At 43.4% G+C, this 27534-nt stretch overlaps 1 protein-coding gene across 2 annotated transcripts in view; it reads right to left on the reverse strand.

Moving 5' to 3' along the window:
* Positions 1-27534, reverse strand: part of C2H8orf34 (chromosome 2 C8orf34 homolog) — a 253423-nt gene that overhangs the window by 196529 nt on the left and 29360 nt on the right. Inside the window, exons 2-4 of one of the 2 annotated variants that reach the window (XM_074985740.1) lie at positions 17278-17425; positions 12842-12973; positions 4737-4865 (exon numbers count right to left, since the gene is read on the reverse strand). In XM_074985740.1, the coding sequence (XP_074841841.1) occupies positions 4737-4865; positions 12842-12973; positions 17278-17425 (409 nt within the window). Of the gene's footprint in view, positions 1-4736; positions 4866-12841; positions 12977-17277; positions 17426-27534 lie in introns of both variants that reach the window. The other variant, XM_074985739.1, reaches the window with a different exon arrangement.

A 27534-nucleotide genomic window follows, 5' to 3' on the forward strand; every position in this document is an offset into this window, starting at 1 on the left:
CAACACTTAGATTTACTAAACCAGCATGGAACTGTCTCTCTCATACCTTACTGGTTACCCAGAAGCCACCACCACAGTTTCCTTAAAACAGCCTAGCCTTAGGCCTCCACCCAGAAACCCAAGTCAAAAATGATGAGGATTACTGAAAATCTTGTCATACACAAAAGCTCTAACTATGCCATAGGATCAGACACGTTACCTCCCAGATTGATGAATATTCCAGATCTTACCCAAATACATGCTTAAAGACAATTCTTAACATCAGGCAAACAAACAACAAAAACTAAAACAAAACAAAAAAGGAGATTTTGCAACAGACCTGGTTCATCACTTTCTTACCCACAAAAGCTCATTACCTAAATAATAAAAGTGTTTGTCTTTAAGGTGCTACAGGACTGCTTGTTTTTTCTCTTTTTTGTAAAGCTACAGACTAACATGGCTAACCCCTGAAAATTCACTATGAAATTCCTTACCTTCTGCAATATCTTATCGTGAACTACAACAGATTCTTTCCGAGCTTTAGCCAGAGCCATCCCATCCATAGGATGAACCGGGGTGGTCAACACATGCCCAACCCTTTTCGGAGCCATAGCAGCCTCCCCTACAATTCTATGGAGGCAAGGATGGGGGATTACCTGGTACAGAGGGCCAGGCACAAAAGATGCAGCAGGAATTGCCTCCCCTCACACTCACAACATGGGCAGAGGGAGCAGCAGCTTGCCATACCACCCTCCCAACTTGCTGCACCTCACTTCTCATCAAGCAGAATCCAGGTCTGCTTTGAGTCCACTGGAGAACAATAGGCCATTATGGAAATTTTTAAATAGACCCATTTCCTAAGCAATCACCAGTAATTAGCTATACAATATACAGCAGTGGCACATTTTCCACCATTCTCGTAAGTACATTTCAAAGAGAGGAACACAGAACTATTGCTATGTTTACGGTTCATTCATTATGAATTATTACTGTGTTCATAATATTCCCTTTGTAACGAGGTGGACTTACCCCCCTCCCATGACATCTTCATTGAACATCCTGAGGATTAGCTCAGCCCCTCTGTAATGCATCCTTCTCTTGTGGTATCCCACCAATGTCACTTCAGTTCTGGACTTGCTTCTCTCCCTGGACCCTGGCATCCTTTTACCACAGGCCTTGCCCTCTGGCTGTGCTTGCTCCATTGCCTCTCCCCATTTCAGGGCAGTAGTAGTCCATTATCCTCTCACTTATTTCAGTGGCTCACTGAGGTCCTCAGTCTAGCCTCTAACTCCAGAGGCAAAGTGCAGTCTCACTTGGCCACTTTCATCATTTGCACATGCGGTTAGAAAGTGTTGTGGGGAGGGAGCCCTGGCTCGCCTACTACTCTGGGCCTGAACCCAGAACTCCACCTGCAGCCTCCATTTATTCCCCACCCCTGCCCAACTGTCCCCTGCTTCCTGTTTCCCTGAGCTACTTCCCCATTCCAGCTCTGAGCACTGTGCCTCAAGGCCCTGGTCTGGCAGTCGCCTAACTGCCCAGCACTACACTACACCTGTGGAGGTTAGATAAAACTTTTGCTAAACCTGTATCAGCTGTCAATAATCAAGAAGTGACTTTATATAAACTGGGGATAGCCGCTCCCCCACCACACAAGCATTGGGAGGTAGAGTATCCCAAAAGCCATATTCTGATTTACTGGCTCTGTTCCAGCACTTTTACATAATAGAAATTCTTTAACCTGCTCCTATTCTGCTGAAAGATTGTAACTCAAAAATTAATATGGTCCTACAGCTTGCATTATAATAAAGTAAAATATCAAACAGTTCAGCAAAGGTAATTAAAAATTTAGAGAGCACAGGAACAAGATCCTCACAAGTGAGGCCAGAATGATCTCTGGTTAAGGTAAATCCTAATTTAATAACTGAATATCAATAATAATTTGTAGGCTCCTTTTTCAATCTTTGCAGATATCATAATTTTCCTTTATTATTCATACACTGCACTAGAAGTAAACAGAGCCTCTGAGCAAATGCAGTACATCATGTAGCAGCTGCAGTTCTGAGATAGTTTTATCTTCCTTACAGATTTTGACTGAATTTATCTAAAAATGCCAATCTCAAATTAAATCACATACATTGATCTCAAGCAAGAACAACATGATTTAAAAGTTCAGAATGAACAATAAAAAGGGAGAAACCATCACAGAATGTCAATGGCTAGTACTGTAGCTCAACTAGAAGACCATACTACACAGCCATTTAGGACTAGATGTAAAAACAAAAAAGCAGTCAAGTAGCACTTTAAAGACTAACAAAATAATTTATTAGGTGATGAGCTTTTGCAAGACAGACCCACGTCTTCAGACCATAGCCATACCAGAACAGACTCAATATTTAAGATCAAAACAAAAAAGCAGTCAAGCTCCTTGATAGTATATAGACTAGCACGGCTTTCTCTCTGTTTCTTTAAAGTGCTACTTCACTGCTTTTTTGTTTTGATAGTATATAGACTAGCACAGAGAACCAAAAATAGCCATACCAGAACAGACTCAATATTTAAGGCACAGAGAACCAAAAATACTAATCAAGGTTGAAAAATCAGAAAAAAAATTATCAAGGTGAGCAAATTCAGAGAGTAGAGGGCAGAAGGGGGGAGGGGAGTCAAAAATTAGATTAAGCCAAGTATGCAAAAGAGCCCCTATAATGACCCAGAAAATTCCCATCCCAGTTCAAACCACGTGTTAATATGTCTAATTTGAACATAAAAGAGAGTTCAGCAGCCTCTCTTTCAAGACTGTTGTGAAAATTCCTCTTCACTAAGACGCAAACTTTTAAGTCATTAACAGAATGGCCCACTCCATGTGCCATCAATGCCCAGATGCTTTGTATATTGGACAGACTTCAAACTCTCTTAGACAAAGAGTTACAGGGCACAAAACAGACATAAAAACACTCCTGATCCAAACCTGTCAGCCAGCATTGAACTCTCTTTTAATTCTGACTCCCCGCCACCCTTCTGCCCCTCTACTCTCCGATTTGCTCACCTTGATCATTTTTTTCTGATTTGTCCTCCTTGATTACTGTTTTTGGTTCTCTGTGCCTTAAATATTGAATCTGTTCTGGTATGGCTATGGTCTGAAGAAGTGGGTCTGTCCCACGAAAGCTCACCTAATAAATTATTTTGTTCAGGTGCTACTTGACCGCTTTTTTGTTTTGATAGTATAGAGACTGGTAGGGCTTTCTCTCTGTTACTATAGGACTAGATGTGTAACTGATCAGCATGCTTCAGACAACAGCAGAACCTAACTGAAAGAAATACTACATCTTAAGTACACAAATGTACGTTTTCAGTTAAACTGTCAGAAATATCTGATTTTAATTCAAAGCTGTCTCATAAGTATTTGTTGCATTCCTTCCCACTTTCAGTTGTGCACTGCACATGCTGCAGAGAGCACAGCAAACTGTCTTTGAAGTTGCTTTCTCCTGTGTTTCAGAGTATTCTTGGATTATTGAAGTAATTCATCACACAGAACACTGGAATACATAGCTCTTTCCTAGCAGATGTATTTGCAAGCACTGGCCTCCTCCATGTCCATGACTATCTTCTCCTGAGTCACCAACTGCTTTGGGAACGGTCAGTATCGGAGTAAGTTTCTGGAGGAGGGTGTTGTTATTAAAGCACAACTTGAGAATCTGCATTGCAGACATTATGGGATTGTTTTCTATTTCCGCCTCTTATATACACCAGGCTACTGGTCCTTCCATTCCTTGCTGTTTACTTCTACAGTACAGCAGATAGCTGTGAAAGAGAGAGAATAGTTCCCACATAGAGGCAGTGACTCCTTACCACTGTCTCAGATTTCTGTCCTCATCATTCATGGTTAACGACCATAGTGATTCCTAGGATGCCAGGGAACAGGGTGAAAACAGAGATTTCTTAAACTACATGAGTTTTCTACACATCTACAGACTTTTTTTTTTTAAAGCTCAGTATTTACAGGCAATTTTTAGCTCTGTATTTTGGATTCCTGAAGGCAAATGGATGTGAGGCAGTTCCCAGAGAATCACACAACCAGAAAGAGGAAGAGAATTCCCTACCTGCTACTGCCTGCCTTCCACTGTTAGCCAGATAAGGCTCACTGATTGCTAAAATTACTACTTTTTCTTATGATTATATTTCAGTTCTCTAATTCTAGCCACATTGGATTACATTTGTTTCTCCACAATGATGGCAGATCCCAGGGAAAAGAATGGATTTAAGTTCTGCCTTTTTTGTGGAAAACATATCTGCAATAGCAGATACTTCCTCCTCCTCAAAAAAAAAACAAACTGATGCCTTAAGTGACAATAAATGCACCCATTTGCTTAGATTTTATTTTTTGGTCCCATGAGTATAAAATTTTCATATGTGCTTTGTTTCATATCTTTTATGCCTACTCAAAATATTACTTTTTCCTATTTAAATGGATATATCATTTACAATTCTTAAGATGGTTTATATAAGTAAATCAACGTTTATTGAGATCAAAGCCATAAGAAGTGCCTTATTTTCTTTAATTAAAATTTTTATTTTAAGTGTAGAGAGTCCCTGATTCCCCCTTTCACTGAACAAACGTAACCTTGTGGACTTCAGTGGAGCTACTCTTAAATTACACTAGTATAAATGAAAAACCCACTACCATCTCTAATACTTATCTATAATGGAGTAGCAAGATTGATATTCCACAGTCACATATAAAAAAAATTTAATCAACTTACTGCGAGACAGATTCTCAAGGGCTTTTCCCAGCTTCTTACTCTCCTGAAGAATATGATTTAACTCATCAAACTCATGGCTCTCTGGTTTCGTCCGCCAGTCCCATTTAGGATGCTCTATTGACCTTGGCACTAAGTAGAATTATATATAAAAATTAGATTTTCATCATTCTGAAATCTACCATAGCAACAAATTGTGCTATGATTCCATAAGATCGAGAATGCTCATAATGTTGGAGTCAGTTTTCCCCTTTTATTACACTAATGGAATGTATTTTTATTTCTGTTAGCAAAGTAGTTCCTGGGGAAAAAGAGTCCACAGGCAGGATTTCCAAATGACCTTTGTGAGTCAATCAACTGGCAACCAGAACAGCTAACACTGAATTCTCAGAGGGGGAGGAAAAAAAAATAGTAAGCATTGTTCTGCAAATGAAACCACTTACATGGCAAATAAAATTTGTCCCTTAAAAGGAAAAACAACAAAATGGAAATAAAGGACTCCTATTTCTCTTTTTAATCATGAATTTTACCGTAAACACACAAAATTTATATAAATACTCCTGCCGGCGTTTTAGTTCAGTTAATGCAAAACCAAAACACATAATTAAACAAAATACGTCTCCTATTATACAGCAAGCAAAAAGATTGCATAAGCATCTGACCTCTATTCTGTTCTCTTATGGCTTCTTGGAAGTCATGCTCCTCCACTGAGAGTGCATTACTACACCACTGAGATTTTTATCTCAAGAGAACATTAGCTGAGCTCCAAAGGTGACCTCAGCGGCTATGGCAAAGCATGAAAATCTTTCCTGTCAAATGCTGAATAAGTGAACTGATGCATTTTGCGCCTACCTGCAACTCTTTCCAAGTTACCTTCAGCCATAGCTTTATGTAATACACATCACAGTAACATTATATGGAAGTGACAACATTTTGGGTGATGCTGGTAACATTCCCATCAGAAAGTAACCAATGTCACTGACCCAAATTCAAATGAAAAGAATTTATAAGAAAACAACAGGAACATAACTACTGATTCACCTCATTTAAATAACTTTGAAACATTCCTTGTTGATTTCAGTAAGTCTCAATTCAGTTTATTTATAAAACTACATCCACTGCAGATACATAAAAGCAATTTACAGACTTCTATATCTTGTGTAGAACAAACTGGTATTTGAAATTATAAGTAATTTCAGGGTCCTGGGTTAAAGAGAATTATTCGAAGTACTTAATGAAAAGAAAGTTCTACAAGCTGAAACTCCCAAAACCAGCATTCTCTCTTCCAGCAACATCCATCATCTGGAAGCACCACGGATGTTACTGCACCAGAGACACTGGGGTGGGAATTTAGTAAGGAGAGCCTGGCTGCCTTGGGCAGGGGAGCCCAGTGGGTCTTATGTCCCTGGCCAGAGGCACAGCCAACCCTCATGGAGGCAGGGCTTAACCTGGTGCCTGTGGTGCTGGGGCTGTGCTGACAGCCTGACTGGGGTGGCACCACGCACCTGCAGGGCTGGGGCTGCACTCATCCCCACAGGGCTGGAGCCAGAGCCAGCAACCCCGCCCGAGTTACAGCTGGTCTCTGCAGAGCCGGGGACCAAGCCAGCAGCCCAGCTCATGCCAAAACCAGCCACCAGCCTCAGGGACCATGCCAGCAGCTCAGTCGACGCTGAGCCAGTGCCACGTGGTCTTGGCCACGGCCATGGCCACAGCCACGTCAGAAGCTGGGGCCCGTGGCACCTGAGCCCCAACTGGCAGGCTGGCTGGGGCTGAAGTAAACTCCATGGTCTGTAGCCCAATGTTGCTGGGTTGGTATCAGGCCAGCAGGGATGAAGGTCCAAGAAGGAGGTAAGGGGGCCATGGGACTGGAGTTGGAGGGTGGGGTGGGAAGAGAAGCTGGCAGCAGACTAGGTGTCCAGAACAGGGGACAACACTTCATCCAGCAAATTCACTCATCCAGGACCAGTGAGGTCCTGAGGTTGCCTGACAAGGGAGGAGGAGGAATCTGTAATTCTTTCTTTCCCATGAACCCATATGTATTTAATTAGTGCAAGTAGGAATGACATGCACAATTGGAGAAAGACTATTTCAATTTGTTTTGCTGCTTTAATCATCCTTTTAATTACTACTCATTTATTTTATTGCTCTCACATTCCCTATATTAGGAACTGTATGTTTATTAAAAGTTTTATTTCATTTTTTCTTTTACTATGAAAAATCACTTCCCTCACTCAATCTAGTTGGACTTCATTTTTCTCACACACACAGCAGAAAAACTAGAAATGTTGAATTTTACCTCCTGAAGTTAAAACTTACATGCTGCTTCTCCTACTAATTTTCCTCTAAAACATTTTATAACTTTTGGGCTGCGTCTACACGTGCACGCTACTTCGAAGTAGCGGCAGTAACTTCGAAATAGCGCCCGTCACGTCTACACGTGTTGGGCGCTATTTCGAAGTTGAAATCGACGTTAGGCGGCGAGACGTCGAAGTCGCTAACCCCATGAGCGGATGGGAATAGCGCCCTACTTCGACGTTCAACATCGAAGTAGGGACGTGTAGACGATCCGCGTCCCGCAACATCGAAATAGCGGGGTCCTCCATGGCGGCCATCAGCTGGGGGGTTGAGAGATACTCTCTCTCCAGCCCTTGCGGGGCTCTGTGGTCACCGTGGGCAGCAGCCCTTAGCCCAGGGCTTCTGGCTGCTGCTGCTGCAGCTGGGGGTCCGTGCTGCATATACAGGGTCTGCAACTAGTTGTTGGCTCTGTGTATCTTGCACTGTTTAATGAAAGTGTGTCTGGGAGGGGCCCTTTAAGGGAGCGACTTGCTGTTGAGTCCGCCCCGTGACCCTGTCTGCAGCTGTGCCTGGCTCCCTTATTTCGATGTGTGCTACTTTGGCGTGTAGACGTTCCCTCGCTGTGCCTATTTCGATGTTGGGCTGAGCAACGTCGAAGTTGAACATCGATGTTGCCAGCCCTGGAGGACGTGTAGACGTTATTCATCGAAATAGTCTATTTCGATGTCGCAACATCGAAATAAGCTATTTCAAAGTTGGGTGCACGTGTAGACGTAGCCTTGATGTTACAATAAATTATCCAAAGAAATTAGATAATCCACATCTCTGAATTTGTATCTTGTCTAATTTTTCACAATTAAAATAATCTTTCAGTAGGTTTTCAATAATCTCATTTTATACCTTGACTGTAAACTTTTGGGGATACTGACCGATCTTTTTCATCGTTATTTACTTATTTGTATTATCTTAATGCACAGGAGCCCTCACCATGGGCTAGGATCTCACACTGTTAGAAGCCTCACACAGAACAGAAAGAAGGCCCCATCCCAGACAGCTTACAATCTAAGTATGTCACAAATAAGAAGCAGTCCTGTAGCATCACGACCTAATACATTTTGTTAGTCTTTAAGATGCTACAGGACTGCTTCTTATTTGTGAAGTAACAGACTAACATCACATGGCTACCCCTCTGAGATAATCTAAGAGAGAGAGAGAGAGGGTGAGTGAGTTTGTGTGTATTTAAAATACTGGGTGCCCTAAATGGACCCTCTAAGTACTACTACCAAAATATGAAGAAACATACATCAATCTAATTGTAATTGAAACCTGCCTCACTTCTAGAAACACGTGCGTGTCTTAAATATTTGTATATTGTTGGTTTAAATCAACTTTTGAATAAGATCCATTCATGTTCAAAGTATTTAGAATTTATATACAAAACTATTCTACTTTCTTGTAATAACGTCACAGGGATCTGTGGAATGCCCAAGAATCAAAAGCAAAAACGTCTTCACAGTGAAATCTCTCATGAGTGGTCAATTTAGGGCACAAAACCCATTGCTGATCTAACACAAATGACCTTTATGAAAGGTGCAGGATTTACTCTCGAAACTGGTCATAATCTTTGACATAAGCGTTCCACAAACATAAGTTTTATTACCTGGAATCTCTGGGGAATCAGGGGATGTGCCGGTTATTAGAACTGGGGCCAGCAGCCAGCCCCGCTCTGCCCTCCCTTTAACTCCCCCCCAGAGAAGAAACTGGCAGCTAGCCCTGCAGCAGCAGAACATTAGCCTTGTAGCAGCCAGATGCAACATGGACACCAGCCCTGTGACAGTCGGCCCTCTGGCAGCCAGCCCCAGCCACAGTGATGTGGCAGCCACTCGGGCCAGGCCACTGGCCCATGTCTGGTGGCTCTGGCTGGGCTTGCCGGTTAACCAAATATGCTTATTATCCAAATGCTGGAACACTGTGTCTGTTTCTGCTGTCTAATATTCAAGAAAGCTGACAAATTACATAGGGTTCATTAAAGAGCCTGAGTATGACTAAAGGATTAGAAAACAAGACTTCCAGTAACAAACTAAATATTATTCAGCTACTTGAGACTAATAAATAGAAAGTTAAGCAGTTACTTGATTGCAGTCCTCTCTCTCTCTCAGTACATTTCATCTGAAGCCGCAAGTCGCAAGATTTATGCTCCTAACAGTCAGTAACTTGGCCTTACTTCCTTAATCTCTCTCAACCAGACCTTCTGCAGCTTCTTGCTTGTTTAGACTTCAGTTGCCTGACACCATTCAGGGCTGGCTCAGTTCCAAGTTCTTCACCCCATAGGACAACTCATTCCAGGTGTAAAATTTTTAAGGGTGAGGATAATTAACGATTAGAACAATTTATCAATTTCCATGGGTATCACTATCACGCACAATTTTTAAATCAAGATTGGATATTTTTAAAGATACGCTTTTGTTCAGAAAGTATTATTCTGAGGAAATTCTGTTGACTACACTAAACAGGAGGTCAGATCAGATAATCGCAGTGATCTCTTCTGGCCTTGGATTTAAGTTATTTAAAAGCATTCATCATTACACATTGAAAAGACTCAATGAGCTGTAAAATTGATTGAGTAACTTTAGAACTTGTTTTTGGAGGATAAATATTATAAAGTAGATTTTTCTTCCTCCAAGTGATAATGAAGATGCTGGAACATGATGATATGTATTAATGATTTATTAAAGCTGAAGTAACAAAAGAACTAGTAGCACAGTTGCGGGGACAGAGAATAAATTAAGGATTAAATAGCTTAGGAAGACAAACAATTGATCTAGCAGCTACCAGAAGTCTTGGTTACTCTGGGACAGCCCCGACAAGGGGGAGGACAGGACAAAGGGGGCAATTGCCACAAGGCCCAGTGATTGAAAGGGGTGCTGCTCCACATGGCTCTGAAAGATGACTGGTGCAGGGGGGATGTGCTGCAGCATAAGTAGCACTAAGGGCTGACTGCCTGAGACCTTGTCTATTCTGCCTGAGGCCCCACCCCTTCTGGGGGCACAGAGCCAGCACTCCATACTCACCTTGCCCCACAATCCGCAGTGCCTGTTGGACTGTTGGTCTTGCTGCTCTGGGACTTCAACTTCCTACAAAAATTATTTCTGAAAGTGTTACAGAAGGGAGGAGCCTGTGCATTTGTCTACTAGCATGGATTTTATTGCACACAGTATATCTGAACCTCATTTAAGATACAGTTTCTAAAAGGTGGGGGAGCAATCTCAGATCTCTAAATCAGGATAAAAAGATCTTTACATTCCTTGAGCTAAGATACCATTCTAGGATGTAGATGGTATAATCCATAATATTGCATCCCAATCACTGTTTCTAAAATTTGCAGAGTCCTGAAAGAAGGTATATATCAGCACAGATATTGTCACCAGATGGATAAAGTAAGTACTGAAACCTGCAGTGGTAGATGGAAAAATGCTCTAAGATTCTACTTAAAATATTAATAGCTTCATCATCTGGCCTACTGTCAATAAGATCTACTTCCAGCCCATCCTCTTGGGACACCGTGCTGCTGTTACTGCTGGTCCATGGAGCATCAGGATGGCAAGGCCTGTAACTGTCTCCCTGCTGGCTGATCAGCTGCTGTCATCGTTAGTCCTTGAGGCACAGCAGATTTCTTCCAGTTCACCATTCCTTCTTCTGCCAGGTTCTCTATTCTTAAGAATCTCAACCTCCAGAGGTGGCTTTACAGTGGTTCCTTGTTCACAGCCGAACGAGCCCCCAAGAGCTTTGTTAGTGTCATCTGCTCTCAGGGAAACTCTCAGAAAGTATTGATGTGGCTATACCTGTTTTCTTTCTTCTCTTTTTGGACTACAATAGGAAAGGAAGTACACATTTGATTGCTCTGTGTCAAGGTAGATGGACTTCTGTTGTGCATTTCTATTCCTCTTGTTGCAGTCGAGCTGGGTCTTTATAATGCACTGAGCATTAATGAAGAGGCATCCCACTGGCAGTTTAATAACTCAGAGAAGCCACCTTGCTGCATATGCTGTCTATCATTAGGAACACTGTAAAGCTCGCTCTAGTGAGTGTTGTATAAAACCTCTGATCATTCCAGCAGAACACAAATGTAAGTTCTGTAACTCTCAATCATCACTGGTTTTAAATCCTTCAATTTTCTATAAGCTTTGTAACAGGCTTTGCCTAAATAACCTGTGAGCTATGTAACATCATAATATGAGAGTGCGAATTTTTGTAAGAAATAATGTAGCCAAGATGTGGTAGTTTAGCATTTGTGTAAGAATATAAGCATGTTGGTAATAAGGCTTGTAGCTTTGTTGTATAGATTTAGCTTTGTTCTATATAGTTATATTTTGTTTCATAAGCTTTATTTTGTAGTAGCTGCTAGTTCTATATTAAGTATTATAAGTTAGTAAGAAATTGTTTATAGATATCATAAGTCTGTATGAAATCCTGGCTGTTCCTTTTAAAAAGAGTTGCTTTCTCTGAAGTGAGCTTTCCTTTGCGTGAGTGAGGAAAGTGTGAATGTTGGTGAGTGCGCAATGGAATCACCAGAAGCCAGGCTGTCTGGATGACCAGCTGCCAGCAGCATCTTGATGGCCAGAGAATAATAGGAGCTGAGCCCTGCAAAAAAACTCACCCAAGAAAGAGAAAGAGGCCCCAATCAAGAGATGGTCAAGTCCCATCTGCTGTCAGCTGATGATTCATGGTCATATAGGAATCCTGGGATACTGGTAATGACTCATGATCATACAACATCCTGAGGTAGTGGGAGAGAACAAGAGCTATAGACTCAAATGTGAAAAGATGGGTACAAAGCTATAAGGTTGGGAGCTGTTCTTGCCCTCACCACTCTGCAGGAGTTAGTCTTGGCTGGCTGGGAAGCAGAAGGTGGCCCAGGACCTCAGTCCATTGCCCTGGGCCCCTCCCCAGGACAGATGGTACTGACTGCTCCTGAGAACTATGCTGACAAGAGAGCTAGCTGATGGGGTGGGGGGCTCATACGATCAGCTCACCACCCTGGATATATGACTTCAGGCAGACACACTGGACCTCCACATTTGGCTTCCTCTGGTGCCCTGTGGAACTCTGCATTTGCATGAGTTTGCCAGTATAAGTCTATGAATGCAGGAGGGCATGCGTGTGTGCACGAAAGCTAGTTCCATTTTTCCTTTAATCCAACAGTGGCATTTAATAAAGTGTAACCCTGGGGAGGTGTTTAGTGGAAATAAGGTAAAAGTGAGCATGGGTTGTGTATAAGCCTAAATACTCACAGTCCACATACTCTGTGGCACTGCTGTGATGCCTATACCCAGACCACCCTACACAGAAACTTCTCACCTCACACCTTGATCCCGCCATATTAAGCCCCTCCACATGTTGATCCTGCTAAGTTCAGCCTGTTCACTCACATCTGGTTCACCTGGGGCAGAGGCCCAGCCCTTGCACTGTGTCAGGGTCACATGCAGCCTTACAGCTGAGCGCCTGTTCCAGGGGAGGAGGGAGACCCAGGGTGAACTCCCACCTGAATGCAGGCAGTTGCCTGTGCTACTACTGCTATGGTGGAGCCACATTTATTTTTGGCAAATAAAATTTGCAGTGTTTTATATTGCACACATGATTTTTAATTTTTGGCACAGAATTTCCTCAGGAATATAATACTAAGAGTCTATATCGAGAACTATCATCTAGTCAGCTCTATATCCAGCCATTTCAGCTTAAAGAGACAGCCCCACTTTGCATTTTACTTCAATCTGAAGGGTTTATTGTTTAATAAAGCATTGAAATTGGCTTACGTGACTTGGATTCCGGAGATGGTGGAGAAATGTTGGACACAGCAAGGTCACTCTTGGATTTCTTAGGTTTCTTTGCATTTACTTGCCAGGGTTTATCATAACTTCTGCAATCTCTTCTTGTTCCTTTGTTTTCTGCTGCAGAAATAAAATCTCAGGTAATTACATTTCCAGCATCATGTTTCAAGTCTAGATTACGTAATAAATCCAGTTTGGCAAGGCACCTACTTCACCTCATTATTTCTCTCTCTCTGGTGATGAACACATCTTATGGCAAAGGTTTTATATTCTACACTTTGGTTTATTTTTTCAAGATTTACAGCGTAGGCCTCAGGGTAGGCCCAAGCAGGTCTCTTCAGCAAAAATCAACTCTCAACCCAAAATAAAAACTTTCCTGCCCCTGTCTCAGGACATTGCCTTACAATGCTGTCTTCTGGTTGCTACTCCTTCCCCAAACACAAGTTAACATGACTGTTCCCCCTTTAAGGAAGAGATCAGCCTTTCATCTAGAAGAAACCTTTTCTCCCTGCTACTCCCATCCTACTGAAGCTTGTTGCTCATCCCTCCTGTCTCCCTATGTGTGTGTGTGTCTCTCTCTTTCTCACCAAAGAGAATTTTCTAAAGGTTAGTGGCAATCTTTAACTGGACTTAGGCATCTCTAATTAACCTGAACCTCTTTTCAGTTCATAGGGAAAAGGACCCTCTCCATTCTCTGGCTGTTACACTGGCCTCCCCCTGCTCTCAGAGAGGATGTTGATGTTGATTAAGTGGGTTCTCTGCAACTGTAAGACCTAATTCCATTCCTCTCCCCACACTTGTATCTGGACAAGATCTTCTGGGTGGCATCTGCTAGCTCCCTGCATGCATTCAAGGAGCTACAGCCACTGTCTGAGGTTCTCTGCTCAGTCTCACCTACCCTTATTTTTCCTTCTGTTGCTCCCCTACCACGTTTGAGTCCCCAGCTCAGTGGATTTTTGCTATAGCCTAGGGGAGGGTCCATCAGCCTCAGAACTCAACAGGATCAGTCTCATAGCTATAAGGTCTGGCTTTGTTACAACTGGTAAAAATAGCACAATACACCCAGACAACCAGAAGTATCAGCCTAGGTCCATAAAGCCAGCTGTTCTTTCTCTTCCCCTTGCTGAATTAAGCAAAACACAATGTGAGACAATGGCACAAGAATATGCAAACTACTGATTGCTTCCTTTCCCACCTGAATGAAGAAATTTATGAATACCCCTTTGATTAAACATTAAGGGGATGACGCTAAGCTATGACCACAAAGCCCTCAACATAGTTGACAAGTGGGGCAAGGAGAATGGAAACAGTGGCTTTAAGTGGCTTTGCACATCCCCAATACGAGGATTACTTTCTGATGGGCCACAAAGGCAGCACAAACTGAAGCAATGGGAAGGTCACTCCAGCTTGCACTGCCTGGATATTGAAGCCAGGAATCTCAAAAGGTGGAGGAATGCCCACATCACCAGTCAGACAATGTCCTGTGTGCCAGTCACAAGCCTGTGGGAGGCTGTGAAGTACTTTCTGCTGCCCCCACCCTAAGGAGCTGCACTTTTACTCAAGTACCTTTTTGGGTACATTTTCTACCTCTGGTGGAGGGCAGGACCATATTATGCAGGCACTGAGTTCAAATGAGGTCTTGTTTTGAATGCCCTTCTTTTTTATATATTTAAAACAAATTCTGTTTCAGACTATTCTTCAAAAGAAGGGTAATAGAAGTAGTTATTTCATATTTATTTACATGTTCCAACTTTATAGGTAACTGTAACCTTGGGCTCCCTCATTAAGGAGTGCTTTAGACCTGCCTTTAATTCCCACCAAAACAAAAACAAAAATTTGTTAAGTTACAGTCATAGGCTGCATCTACACATGCCACTTCTTCCATAAGCAGCATGGTAATGAGCCGTCCGGAAGACGCTAATGAGGCACAGATGTAAATTTCTTGTGCAACATCAGCATATGGGCACATGGTTCAGAGTCTGGAAGAAGCTCTTCCGGACTCCAAAATACACGTGCAGATGCGCAGCTCAAGGGAGTCTTCCAGAAGGAAACCCATCTTCCATCTTCCTACTCTAAATATACAGGATTGCATAAACCAAAAACCTTGTCTCAATCAATTTCCCTTCTTTATGGAAACTCTTTGCAAGACTCTGATATTGACTAATTGCTCAGCTCAAAAAAGGTAACAATATAATTCAAAATAAATTACAGTATAAGGGATCTACAAAACAATGATGAAATATACAGTGGAGCTATTGATTGGAATTAGTCTTTATTAAGATTTTGAATAACACAATTTAACCACCTTTCACCTCAATGCTTTAGAGGAAGAAATTCTTACAATTGTATGAAACCCTGTATGACAAATTTAGGTTTTGAAATTTTTATAATGTTTGTGATTTTAAGGAAGAAGGGGCTTCCAGAAGGAGGATGTCCTTCTGGAAGATCCCTGCGGGCCACACGTCTGCATGTGCATTTTGGAGTCTGGAAGAGCCTCTCCTGGACTCTGAACCACGTGCCCATATGTTAATGAGATGTGGGGAATTTACATCTGCACCTAATTAGCATTTTCCAGATGGCTCACTACCATGCCGCTTCCAGAAGAAGTGGCACGTGTAGACGCAGCCATAGTTTCTATGCGCAATTCAACGGTAGATCCACAATCAAACACAAACATGAAAAAACTAGTAACAGAGAGGTAGCCGTGCTAGTCTGTACACTATCAAAACAAAAAGCAGTCAAGTAGCACTTTAAAGACTAGCAAAATAGTTTATTAGGTGAGCTTTCGTGGGACAGACCCACTTCTTCAGACCATAGCCAGACCAGAACAGACTCAATATTTAAGGCACAGAGAACCAAAAACAGTAAGCAAGGAGGACAAATCAGAAAAAGATAATCAAGGTGAGCTTTTATATTCAAATTCGGCACATTAACACATGGTTTAAATCGTGATGGGAACTTTCTGAGTCACTATAGGGGCTCGTCTGCATACTTGGCTCAATCTAATTCTTGACCTTCCCCCCCACCCCTCCACTCTCTGATTTGCTCACCTTGATTATCTTTTTCTGATTTGTCCTCCTTGCTTACTGTTTTTGGTTCTCTGTGTCTTAAATATTGAGTCTGTTCTGGTATGGCTATGGTCAGAAGAAGTGAGTCTGTCCCACGAAAGCTCACCTAATAAACTATTTTGCTAGTCTTTAAAGTGCTACTTGACTGCTTTTTGTTATGAAAAAACTAAAAGGACAGATTCTGCCAGCTTTACTCATTTTCCTGCAAGGCACGAATTAAAAGATTATGAAAATCAATTGCAGTTAAAACAACATAAATAACTGACAGCGACAAGTTGCCAAAGATATTCCACATCAGAGGTCAGACAGAGTTCATTCACTCCCTATTGGACTCCCCTCTCCCTACCCCTTTTCAGGTCCCTCCACATTCTACCGCAACTATGAATGGTTCTGAAACAAAGCTGAGTGCTTATACTCAAAATTGTAAATACCAATCTTATCTCAATTAAAAGCATATTCACCACATAAGTAGAAGCTAATGGACATGTGCTACATTTTGACAACTTTTCACTCAACTTTTGTCACAAAACCAAAAGTTCAATAAACGCTGTTGTGGTTTATGCAATCCTGTATATTTACAGCAGAAATCAAACAAGAGGCACTTCCTTTGCTCTTTCCAGCCAGCACATGCCCAAAAGAATCATTGGTTCTCCCTCAGGATCACGCTGCAAGTGCTTCATATGTTTTCTTTCTCTCTCTCTCTCTCTCCAACTGCTGCTGCTCACAGACACAAAGTGTTCCCTGTAAACTGAGCACTGGGGCCACCACGCAGGAGAGATTAAGTGTTGCCCAGCAGATTAGCAGAGCTCCCACAGCTGCCCACAACCAGACGCCTGTTTCTATAGGGCTGCCCACAACCAGACGCCTGTTTCTGTAGGGGTTTCAATGCCTTGGTGCAAATACGAAAATTTATTCCACCCATGGACGGGGGAAACAAAAAAAAAAACGAGGGAACACTGGACATGAACACTTCCAACAAGCAATATCCAAACTCCTGAGCACTCAGAAGGAATAAATAGGAAGCACAGGACAAAAAAAACCAAACAAACCAGGAAATAAAACGTTATAAGCCAAAAAAATCACTGAGTTTTCTTGTCCTTAAATGAGAATAACCCAATTATGAGAACATCTGGCAATATATGCCTTATGGATTTGTCTCCTTTCTATAACATGGATTTCTTTAATGGTACAAAGGATAAATAAAACAAATTCTATTTAAGAATATTATTTTCTGTTCAACTCACAATACTCATCTCTTGTTTTCTCCATGTTATTTCTTTGGCCTAATTACAGGAAAATAATCATTTTTCTAGTATCTTTTAATCTCAAAACATACAAGTATTTCCCGTTTACCTGAGGTCTCACTTTCAGCCCAGAGAGCAGCAGATCCAGACAACGTCCTCTGAAGCTGACTCCGGTTTCCCTGTTTGGACTGAAGGTGGTCAATGAGAAATGGGATTGGCTGGTCAGGAGTCTCTGTTATCAGTTTGGTCATCAGTTCCTTAAAGAAAGAACAGACTTAGTGCAACATTGTACTTTATACTGACCAAAAAGTAACATAGCATTAATAACTATAATTAAGTCAAAGCCTATCATCAACATTTGCACAGGAAAGTTTGAGTTGTAAGCTATGTTAAATTAACCATTACTAGTATTAACCTGTAGAGCATTTGCAAGTGTCTAATACTAGTGGTTATTCAGAATGTCCTCCAGAATGATGCTGAGGACACTTGAACACATAAACTAGAGCACTCTCAACATTGAATCCAATCATGCAACTGCAATGAGACAAGCATTCCAAGCAGCCACGCTCATTTTGATTCCCATCTCTTTGCATAACATCAAAGGAGGGGAAACGCCACAGAAATTAATGTTACATAAGTATAACACCAGAATCTGGCCCACAAACTCAGCATATCATATAGATTTTTTTACAGAAATGAATATACCAAGGGACCAATTTTCAGAGCCGCTGCTCCCATTGACTTTAGATGGGAGTAGTTGCATTTACACAGAGAAGCTTGCAAAATAAAATTTAGTTATAAATAGCTGCATTTGCAAAATTATCCCAGAGGAGGCACCTTGCAGTAATGAAGTAGCTTCCAGTTTTAGTGTAGTCTAACCGTAGGTATTCAGAGTTTTCCTAGCACTGCCAATTAAGCCAATAATTATAGATAGCCTGTGTGATGTGTTCTGCAAATTCACTCTAACAGCCCAACAACATAAAAAGTACTAAAAAAGCAGAGCTCAAAAAGCATACAATCACATGAAATACTCAGTGCCCTCAATGCCCATTTAAATCATTTATCTTGCAAAGTATATTTAGTAGCATTCATTCAAGCAACAAATACATAAATGGTACTGAAACAAACCAGGAGTCATGTAGCACTTTAAAGACTAGCAAAATAATTTACTGACATTCATTCATTTTTTTGGACCTCAGTGCCATAAAACTGCCAGTCTGTACTGGAAATGCTATTGGTCTGATGAAGGGGGTCTGTCCCACGAAAGCTCGTCACCTAATAAATTATGTCGCTAGTCTTTAAAGTGCTACATGACTGTTGGTTTGTTTTGTTAGAACACAGACTGACACGGTTACTGCTCTGTTACTATTCATAAATCATACTGTATGTTTCAGCTCAGATTGCAGAACATAAAAGCTACAGCTACACTTACAAAAAACTTCAAAATGGCCATGCTAATGGCCAAATCGAAGAATACTAATGAGGTGCTGAAATGAATATTCAGCGCCTCACTAGCATGCCACGTTTTGCTTGCCCGGGGCTCGTCTATACAGGGGTGGGGTCCTTTTCGAAAGGACCCTGCCAACATCAAAATCCCCTTATTCCTATCAGCTGACAGGAATAAGGGAATTTGGATGTTGGCAGGGTCCTTCTGAAAAGGACCCTCACGTAGACGAGCCGCGGGTAAGTGAACCACGGAACTTTTAAAGTGCCACTGCCAGTGGCATGCTAATGAGGCACTGAATATTCATTTCAGCACCTCATTAGTATTCTTCGATTTGGCCATTTCAAAGATTTTTTGTAAGTGTAAACATGGTCAAAATAAATATTGTATGCAAAACACGTGAATCAAGTTGAAGTCAGAGACTATGATTTATTACACAATCTAATGATCAGACCAAAGCATTCTGTGTAGTTCATTTTATCCTTTGATTTTGTATTTCCAGTTAAGCTAATTGGCCATGGTGGCTACCTCCTTGGAGCACTCGCATGGCTTTGGGGCCGCCTTGCAGGTGGCCTCTGCCTCAGTTTCCCCCCTTAAATGGCTTTTCCCTTAACTTTTAAATACTTTTTGCCATTCTTGGGGTTCTGCTTTCTTTAATTCATGAACATTCAAATAAAGCTCTCAAGTTTATTCATTGCCTCAGGCCTTTCCTGCACATAATCTCATTCCCCAGTCTCAAATTTCTTTGCAACCAAGAATCTTCATTCTCCCTGAGAACTATTCCGCAGCTCCATGCTACATGGTATAAGGGAATCACATGATCCTTGGTCAAACGTTCCTCCTCAGTAATCAGATTTGGCTGCCCCCAGGCTTCTAGCACTTCAGATGCAAGCCACCCAATAACACTAATCATGAACAAAACAAACAACAAAAACCTTCTTGGAAGCATTTGGGATTGCAATACCCACACCATACCTAGCACAAACCCACAAAATGCAAGGAAGAAATCAAAAATAAAGTTATCAAAGAGTACGTACCCTGCATATTTTCCATATCCAATGTTGGCTATTACATTGTGGCTAGTTTTCATATTTATTATGCTGCTAATGTTATCCACAATACAGGCTAAACCTCTCTAATCCAGAACTCTCTTGTCAGCAACATCTGTAATATGGCACGATTTTAGTTAGCAAGATGAGCAATTATCATGGATGTGGCCAAATTTCCTGTGGTCCCATAAAGTTTGTTTACAGCCACCAGTCCCCGGCTCTCAGGGTCCTGTGGCAATATTCAGCTGTAATTTACTCCTAAATGTCTTCTAAGAGCCCAATAAGCAGTGAAAGTGTTGGTAATGTTCTAAAAATACTGCACTCGAATGGTTGGGCAAGTTCTCTCATCCAGCACCGAGGTTCTGAGGGTGCCGAAAAAGAGCGGTTCAATTTGTACATACTATAAGCATTTAAGTACATATGTTAAGCATTAATGTAGCTCTTATTGAGCCCAAATTGTCCTGTACCTTTGTTACAATCCTGTTCACTTGTGCTATCCAGTAACAGCTTGGATTAGCTCAAGTAAACTTTGCCTTAAGTAAACATAAAAAAAAACAACAAACAGTCAGCATCAGGACATATTGTTTCCTTATAATAACAGAAATGAAGTTACCCTCAGAAATTTATTTACCCTGCTGCTGGTGTAGGAGGTGTTTTCATGCCTCTTAGTCTCTGGATTGCATGGTTTAAGAACAAAAGATAAAGACATACATCAAGACGGCTTTAGGAACGTAACTTGGAGCGGCACACCTTTTCTGTAAGGAGCACTACCTTTTGTGTACGGTGAATGTAACAATACTGCACAGGAGTTCTCTGCAAAGACTGGTGTTGCAAAGAACCGTTTTCCTGGCCTATATTAATAAACTTTACTGACAGTGGTTATTTGGTGATCCGTATATTTCATGCAGCCATTCTGTTAAAGACCTGACAGTATTCCTCTTACAACAAAGAGACTTTAAAAGCAGATTACATAGGGAGATTTGTGAACTGGGGTTCATACTCAAATTCAACACATTAACACTTGGTATGAACAAAGACAGCAATTATCTCACAACTTAACGGACTGCTTCCCTTCCTTTCACATTTGTAATTACCTCAGGCAAGACCGTTAACATCCCCCCATCCCTCACCCCTGTCCTTTAGTGCGTGTATTTGGTTTGCCAATTTTTATTGCAATTTTTTTGGAGCTCTGTGCTACATAACTTGTATAGAATTTCAAGTCCAGACCATCTGAAAAAGTGGGTCTGTCCCACAAAAGCTCATCACCTAATAAATCATTTGGTTAGTCTTCAAAGTGCTACACGACTGCTGGTTTGTTTTGTTAAAATACAGACTAACATGGCTACCTCTGTTATTATTCAGTATATTTCAGAACAGAACAAATTGACTATACAATTTCTCAACAAATTGGTGAACCAGCAGGAGCCATCTAGCCACATTAATCAAACCAAGCAGTGTGTGACCACAACATAACTGCTTAAACAGGGATCATACTCAGTAGGACACAAATATTTGTGGTAGGACACCCATGCAGCTGTCCACGGCAAAGAGAATTATAAGTTATCAGATACGTCCAGTAGTCAAAAGAAGTATAGCATATGCACACACACACACATTACAGTAACAGACAGGAAGCCGTGCTAGTCTATACACTATCAAAACAAAAAGCAGTCAAGTAGCACTTTAAAGACTAGCCAAATAGTTTATTAGGCGAGCTTTCGTGGGACAGACCCACTTCTTCAGACCATAGCCAGACCAGAACAGACTCTGTTCTGGTGCTACTTGACTGCTTTTTGTTTTGACACGTTACAGTGTTTTCTAAGCAAAAGACATATGGAAATCATAGGCATAGCAAATGAAAAAGAAATACAAGAAGCATTCGAATCCTTTGTTGTACACTTTGTAAACAACCACAGAGGTATATCATTCAGGTTCAACGCTGTAAATGAACTCGACCCTTAGGGTCATGCATGTAATCTGTATAAATCAGAAATCAAATTAAAAGAGGGAGAGTAAAGGACTGAAAGGGCAAGGGCTCTATTTACCTTGCTTAACTTTAAACAATAGAAAAAAGATTTAACAGAAAACAAATACAGAAAAGGAGGAGAACACTGTCAAAATAGCAATCGGAGGGTATTAATATTTTTAAAACCTCCTTAGCATGGAGCTTGTAGGCTGCAAAAGATGCAATCAAGGAATGTCAGCCAGGAGAAAAAAGAAAAAATAATAAGTGGGTGCAACAAGCATGAGATCTAAACCTGAAGTGGATGAACACATTGTGGCACACGGCCAGTTAACTGCTATTTGCATAAGGGTGCCAGACCGCACCACTCTGAAAGCAGACAAAAGTCAATGTTTGCAGTCACATGGGACCGGCAGGTCATGGGGCAGTGGCGTGACCAGCAGTGGATACAGCAACCTTCCTCGAGGTGCGCACCTGGCTCACCACTGCCCTTAGACAACAGGACACCAACATGTGGCCCGCTCTCACCCTCGAGAAGCAGGTTACTTTTGTTTTGTGGAAGCTGGCCACCTCTGACAGTTACCAGTCCATGGGCCACCAATGCGATGTTGGGAAGTCAACGGTTGGCACCATACTCATGCAGGTAAGGCAGCCTCGGGCTGCACGCCTGGAGTGGGGAGAGGTGAGAGGAGGAAACATCAAGGGCAACTCCTTGACGTTTACGTTTGGTAGTTGGGTCGTAGACATGACGCCAGGGTCTTCCGGAACTCCAGCCTCTTCCAGAGGATGGAGGTAGAAACCTCTGTCCCCCACCAGGATCTGGCCATGGGGAACATGCAGTTGCATCTCTGCACTGGGGGGATGAATCCTACCCACTCCTCCCATGGCTGATGAGGCCCTACATGAGGCACTGGGACCCCACACAGGACTGTTTCAATGCTTGCCTCACCCAGTCACAGAACTGTGTGGAGCTCGCCTTCAGGCCCTTGAAGGAAAGGTTCTGCTGCCTCCTAATGCAGCTGGACATTGGGGAGCAGAATGTCCCCAATGTCATGGCCATCTGTTGCGACCTCCACAAGCTGGTGGAGCACAAGAAGGAGGGCTGAGCAGTGGAGGGCAGGGGCTCCTATGAGCAAGCGCACGCAGACAGGGTGCACATCCAGGTGGCCCTGCAGGAAAGCTTTGCCGAAGGCCCCCCATGACCCTCCCCAGGGCACTCCTACCCCACAACGCCCCTTCCTTCCACCACCCGTTCCCAGACCCACACACAACAAGGACGTGGGGGTGGCACATGAACAGTAAAAGTTTAGTTAAAAAAAACAGAATGTGTGCAAAAATAAACTGTGATTAAACAGCTATGTACAAGTGCCAATGTGTCCACCTATGTACGGGGGAGGTGGGTCATCTGAACTGGAAAGGGGCCTTAATCAGGGGTGGGGGTGGAGGGCTGTGAGCTATGTTGGCTGCGGGATCCCCTCCTTCCCTGGGTGCAGATTCCCCCTCAGGGCTGGGTTGGGGCTGGGAGCTCAGGAAGGTAGGGAGGTGGGGGTGACACAGGGTCCAGCCCAGCAGGGGGGCCCTGGGGTATGGCTGTCAGCCATGTTCATTGCTTACCACAGAGCCTGGAGGAGGATATGGGATCAGGGAGACCACGAGCAGGGGAGGCAGGGTCAAGAGGAGGAGCTGCAGCAGGAAGGGGAGTGGTGGGGTTCACAGGTGTGGTGATCTGGGCCAGCCAGGCCTCCACCAGGTCCAGCCACCAGTCAACCTGAGCCAGCCACTGCTCAGAGATCCATGCCCAATCCCCAGTGCCACTCCTCCTCCCACCACAGCAGCTGCTTAACAATATCATTTTGCTGCTGGAGGGTGGCCATGTACCCCCACGGGGTGTCCTCCTCCAGGCAGCGACATACCCTCCGGGTGCAGGTGCACCCTGCTGGTGGTGGGCTGCTGTCTCCCAGGGCGCTGCTCTAGTTTCGCTGGCTCTGGCTTCTCGGTAGGACTGCCTGCATGCAAGGGGTGATTGGCTTGGCTCTCAGATGGTGGTGCTGTGGGGGCAGAGGGTGAGTACTCCACGCAGCACACCCCCCTCCCGCAAGCCCCACCCACACCCCTGGTGGGCAGGAGCCCCCACCCTGGGTTGTGGGAAGGAGCTGTGCTGGGTGCACACATTCATGCCCTCTGCACAGTGGACCCTGTAGAGCAGGGAGCGTGTGGTGTCCTAGGGACTGACTGATTGCTGCTCCCCTCCACTCGATGGGCCAAAGAGGCCCTGGCATGGGTGGTGAGTGGCCTGAGTGCAGCTGTGCCCTCCCCAAGGGCCCCCCACCCCCACTCGTGCGTCTCGCACCATTGTCTCTGGAGGAGCGTGCTGCACTTTGCCTGGGGTCTGGCCATCGGCCGTACAGCTGTCCCGGTCCCAGCCTTGGCAGATGCCAGCTGGTTCCCCACGCTGGGATCCAAGAAATTGTCAGGCTCCCTGGCCGTTGTGCCCAGGGGGCTGCCTGCTGGGTGTGAGTGGGATGCACTGCTGTGGACATGGGCACTTGTACCAGGCCCCCAGCATGGGATCCTGCCCGAGCCATCCTAGCGAGCCCTGACATGGCCGGCCTGCCTGCCCCCCGCCTACAGCCCAGGCGTGAGTGACTCATGGGGTACTCACCAGATGGTCCTGCAAAGAGGTCTGGAGGTGGTGGCACTGGAGGGGCTCGACTCCAGGGCTATGGTGAGGTTGCCCTGGCTGGACTCTGGGTCAGAGGGTGGGTTGTGGGCTGGCTCCAGCGTGATTCTGGGGACACCATCTCTGTCAGAGGCACCTCCTCCCCAGTGTCCACGGTGGCACTTCTGGGGGCCCCGTCATTGCCCTGAGGACATGGTCCAGCTCCCAATAGAGGGGGGCAGCTTGCTATGCCTGGCCCTGATTACTGCTGCAAGTCCCAGACATGCACGTAGCCCGAGCAGAATTCTTTCACCTTTGCCCACACCTGCTTGAGGTGTGGGCAGGATGGCCGCGCGCCACCAGGGCTCAGTGATGGGGGTATAGTACGGGGCATTGCGGCACTTGGGTCCAACAGGATCAGCTCATTGGCTGATCCAGAGTGCCAGCAAATCCCAGATTTCTGGGCTGCACAAAGACTGGGCACACTTCCTGGTGCCCCGTGGTGCATCAGGGGAGCCCTTTCCTGTGTCCTTGGAGGAGCCAGGGGAGTCTGAGGCAGCCTGGGACGTTTTTAATGGCTGCTGGCCCCATGCAGCAGCTCTGGAACCATGCTTCCAGCTTCTTGCCCAGGGCTTCTGGGGCTGCCTGCTCCGGAGCCTGAGGCCATAGAACTGTGCATGCAATGAGGAGGATGCCTCCCAGCTCCAGGAAGCCGGCACCAGAGAGGACTTCTCTGTTGACAGAAGGGGCCCGGGAGCATCTACATGGAACTTTTGTCAACAGTGTACTGTGGAGAGAGGCGTTATATCTCAATGGAGAAAGGTATAATGCTGTCAGCGGATGTGTCTGCTTCTGTCAGAAAACTACTGACAGAGCACATTTGCTGCATAGACACTAGGTGAGTGTTGTCTACAAAATCCTTTTGTGCTGACCTAGCCAAGCTGAAAGTGACCAGACTACAGATCGGGTGTGCTCTGCCTATGAAACTATATACAGAATGTAGAGGATGATCCTGGCAAAAGAATTATTTCATGCCAAATGAGAATTGTCCACCATCCCACCACTGGCAATTCTCAGCTTGACAACTGCAAACAGATACCAGTTCTTGTACATCATTCAGTGGTTGTAAAGATGCTGTATTACAGTGCTTCTCATTTTTTTATAAAGTACCTCCAGTACCCAAAATTTTCAGACACATATAAATACATAAATTTACTTTATATATCTATGTAATCTAGCAAGAGAGACAAAATGTACAATACTGGCTCAATGCCCTCCCCATCCCCTAGAGCTAGGCTCTCCCAGCCACCTGCTCTAACCCAATCCCCCACCCCTCCTCCAGAGCCAAGCACCCCCACTGCACTGTCCCCACTCTCATCCAATACGTGGGACTCACCGGAGCCACCACCATTGCCATGCACTTCTCCCTCCAAGCACTCAGGCATGTGCTTAGAGCAGCAGTAAGCATCCCCAGTGCACAGCTCTGAGCAGGAGCTGCATTTCATTGCTCAAAGAGCCACATGAGGCTCAAAAGCTGCATATCCCCCAGATTTCTTAAGGGTATGCATACCACAGGTTGAGAAACACTGCTTGTATTACATAAGAAAAATCTACCTCAATTCATGGATCAGATTCTCCAAGAGCTACATGTGTACATCTGCTATTTAGGTGATGTCTTAAGAGCAAAATATTAAGGAAAAACACAAAAAGGTCACAAATATGGGTTTACATTACAAAAAGAACCAACATGCTTATTGATTACACAGATGTATGAATTATCTGAAGTTACAGAATTTTTAACTATGCAAATTTCTTTTATGGTTAGTGTGAATTTGGGATGATGTTTTGATATAAACAGACACAATGGGCTAAGTAGACAACTATTCCCAAGTAGATTCAACATAATTTAAATAATCAGTCTCAACAAAACCTTTTCTGATTGAGTACCATTGCGAGCAGATACAAAATAATTTAAAGCGATCCAGCGATACAGATTTTGTGCTGTTACAATTAACTGTTATACAGGCTATTGCACACATAAGCAAACACATTGTATACTCACTGTCCCTGATAATTATTATCAAGTCTATTTACTTGCACAGTTTTAGCCCATGTCATATAGAGGAATGTTAACTTAATATTACTAAGATGTTAGCAGAAACCTCAACAAAGTTGCTTCTGTTTTGTTTTGGTTTTGGTTTTTTCTCCAGAAGGCTATTTTATTTCCACTCCTATAATCCTCAACCTTCCTCCTGCTGTTAAATGCCCAGAATTCTCTCCAGGTCCAGTTTAATTCATTCAAAGCACTTCCCACAAAGCATCTAACATGAGACCAGGTGTCCCCACAACTCATACCAATTGTGAAAGACTAAATTTAGGACACAAATTAAGCTCCCTCAGACTTTGCTTCCTGATAGGCATGTAAGTGACTGAAGTGTACTTTCTTCTCAATATGAGTCTTATAATACCCTCCCCAACTCCTGCAAAAGGCCAGTAACAGCATCAACAAAACTCAAAGAGAACCTGAAGTGGCAGAAGACAGATGGTCAGCTGCCCAGAAAAAGGCAAACAGTACAGACAGGTGAGAGTATGTTTGGTAGTTTCGTTGCCTTGCTCCCAAACTATATGCTCAAGAAGAGAAGAAAAGCTTTTAAAACAATAATCTTAAAAATTAGTCCAGAACATACTATTAAAAGGTGTGCAAGCATACACCTGTTTTACTTAGTTTATTTGACACCTTTCAGGATGACTGTGTTCCTTGCAATCTAGATATTTTAAGAATTAGCAGTTTCATTTTCAATTCATTCAATTTATTATGAAAATATTGCCTATGGATGACTTTTACAGCATTAAGGTGTTCTGTTCACAGTATGATATGCTCTAATGAAGACCACAAATAAAATGACATTATACATAATAGATTTTAGAATCACGTAACAGACAGGGTCTCCAAGTCGCCAAGAATATGAACAACTTCCATTTTCTATCCTCGCAAGGGCATAAAGTTTCAATCCAGAGACCCAAAAACCATCAGGTCTGAACCCCCCTTTCAGCCAGTGGAGAGAATGCAACAGGCAGAAAGAGTGGGCTCGTAACACTCAGGATACGAGTGGGATAGTAGGGAGAGGATGCTGGCAGGACGGCAATTGACAAGAATTCAGCAATCAGGAGAAGAGATTAATTTTTGCTGCTCTTTCACTATAGTGCACTACAGCTTGTACAGCACTGAGTGAGAAAACATAGGCATGACT

This window comes from Carettochelys insculpta, chromosome 2 (assembly GCF_033958435.1).
Source record: "Carettochelys insculpta isolate YL-2023 chromosome 2, ASM3395843v1, whole genome shotgun sequence".
Lineage (NCBI taxonomy): Eukaryota > Metazoa > Chordata > Testudines > Carettochelyidae > Carettochelys > Carettochelys insculpta.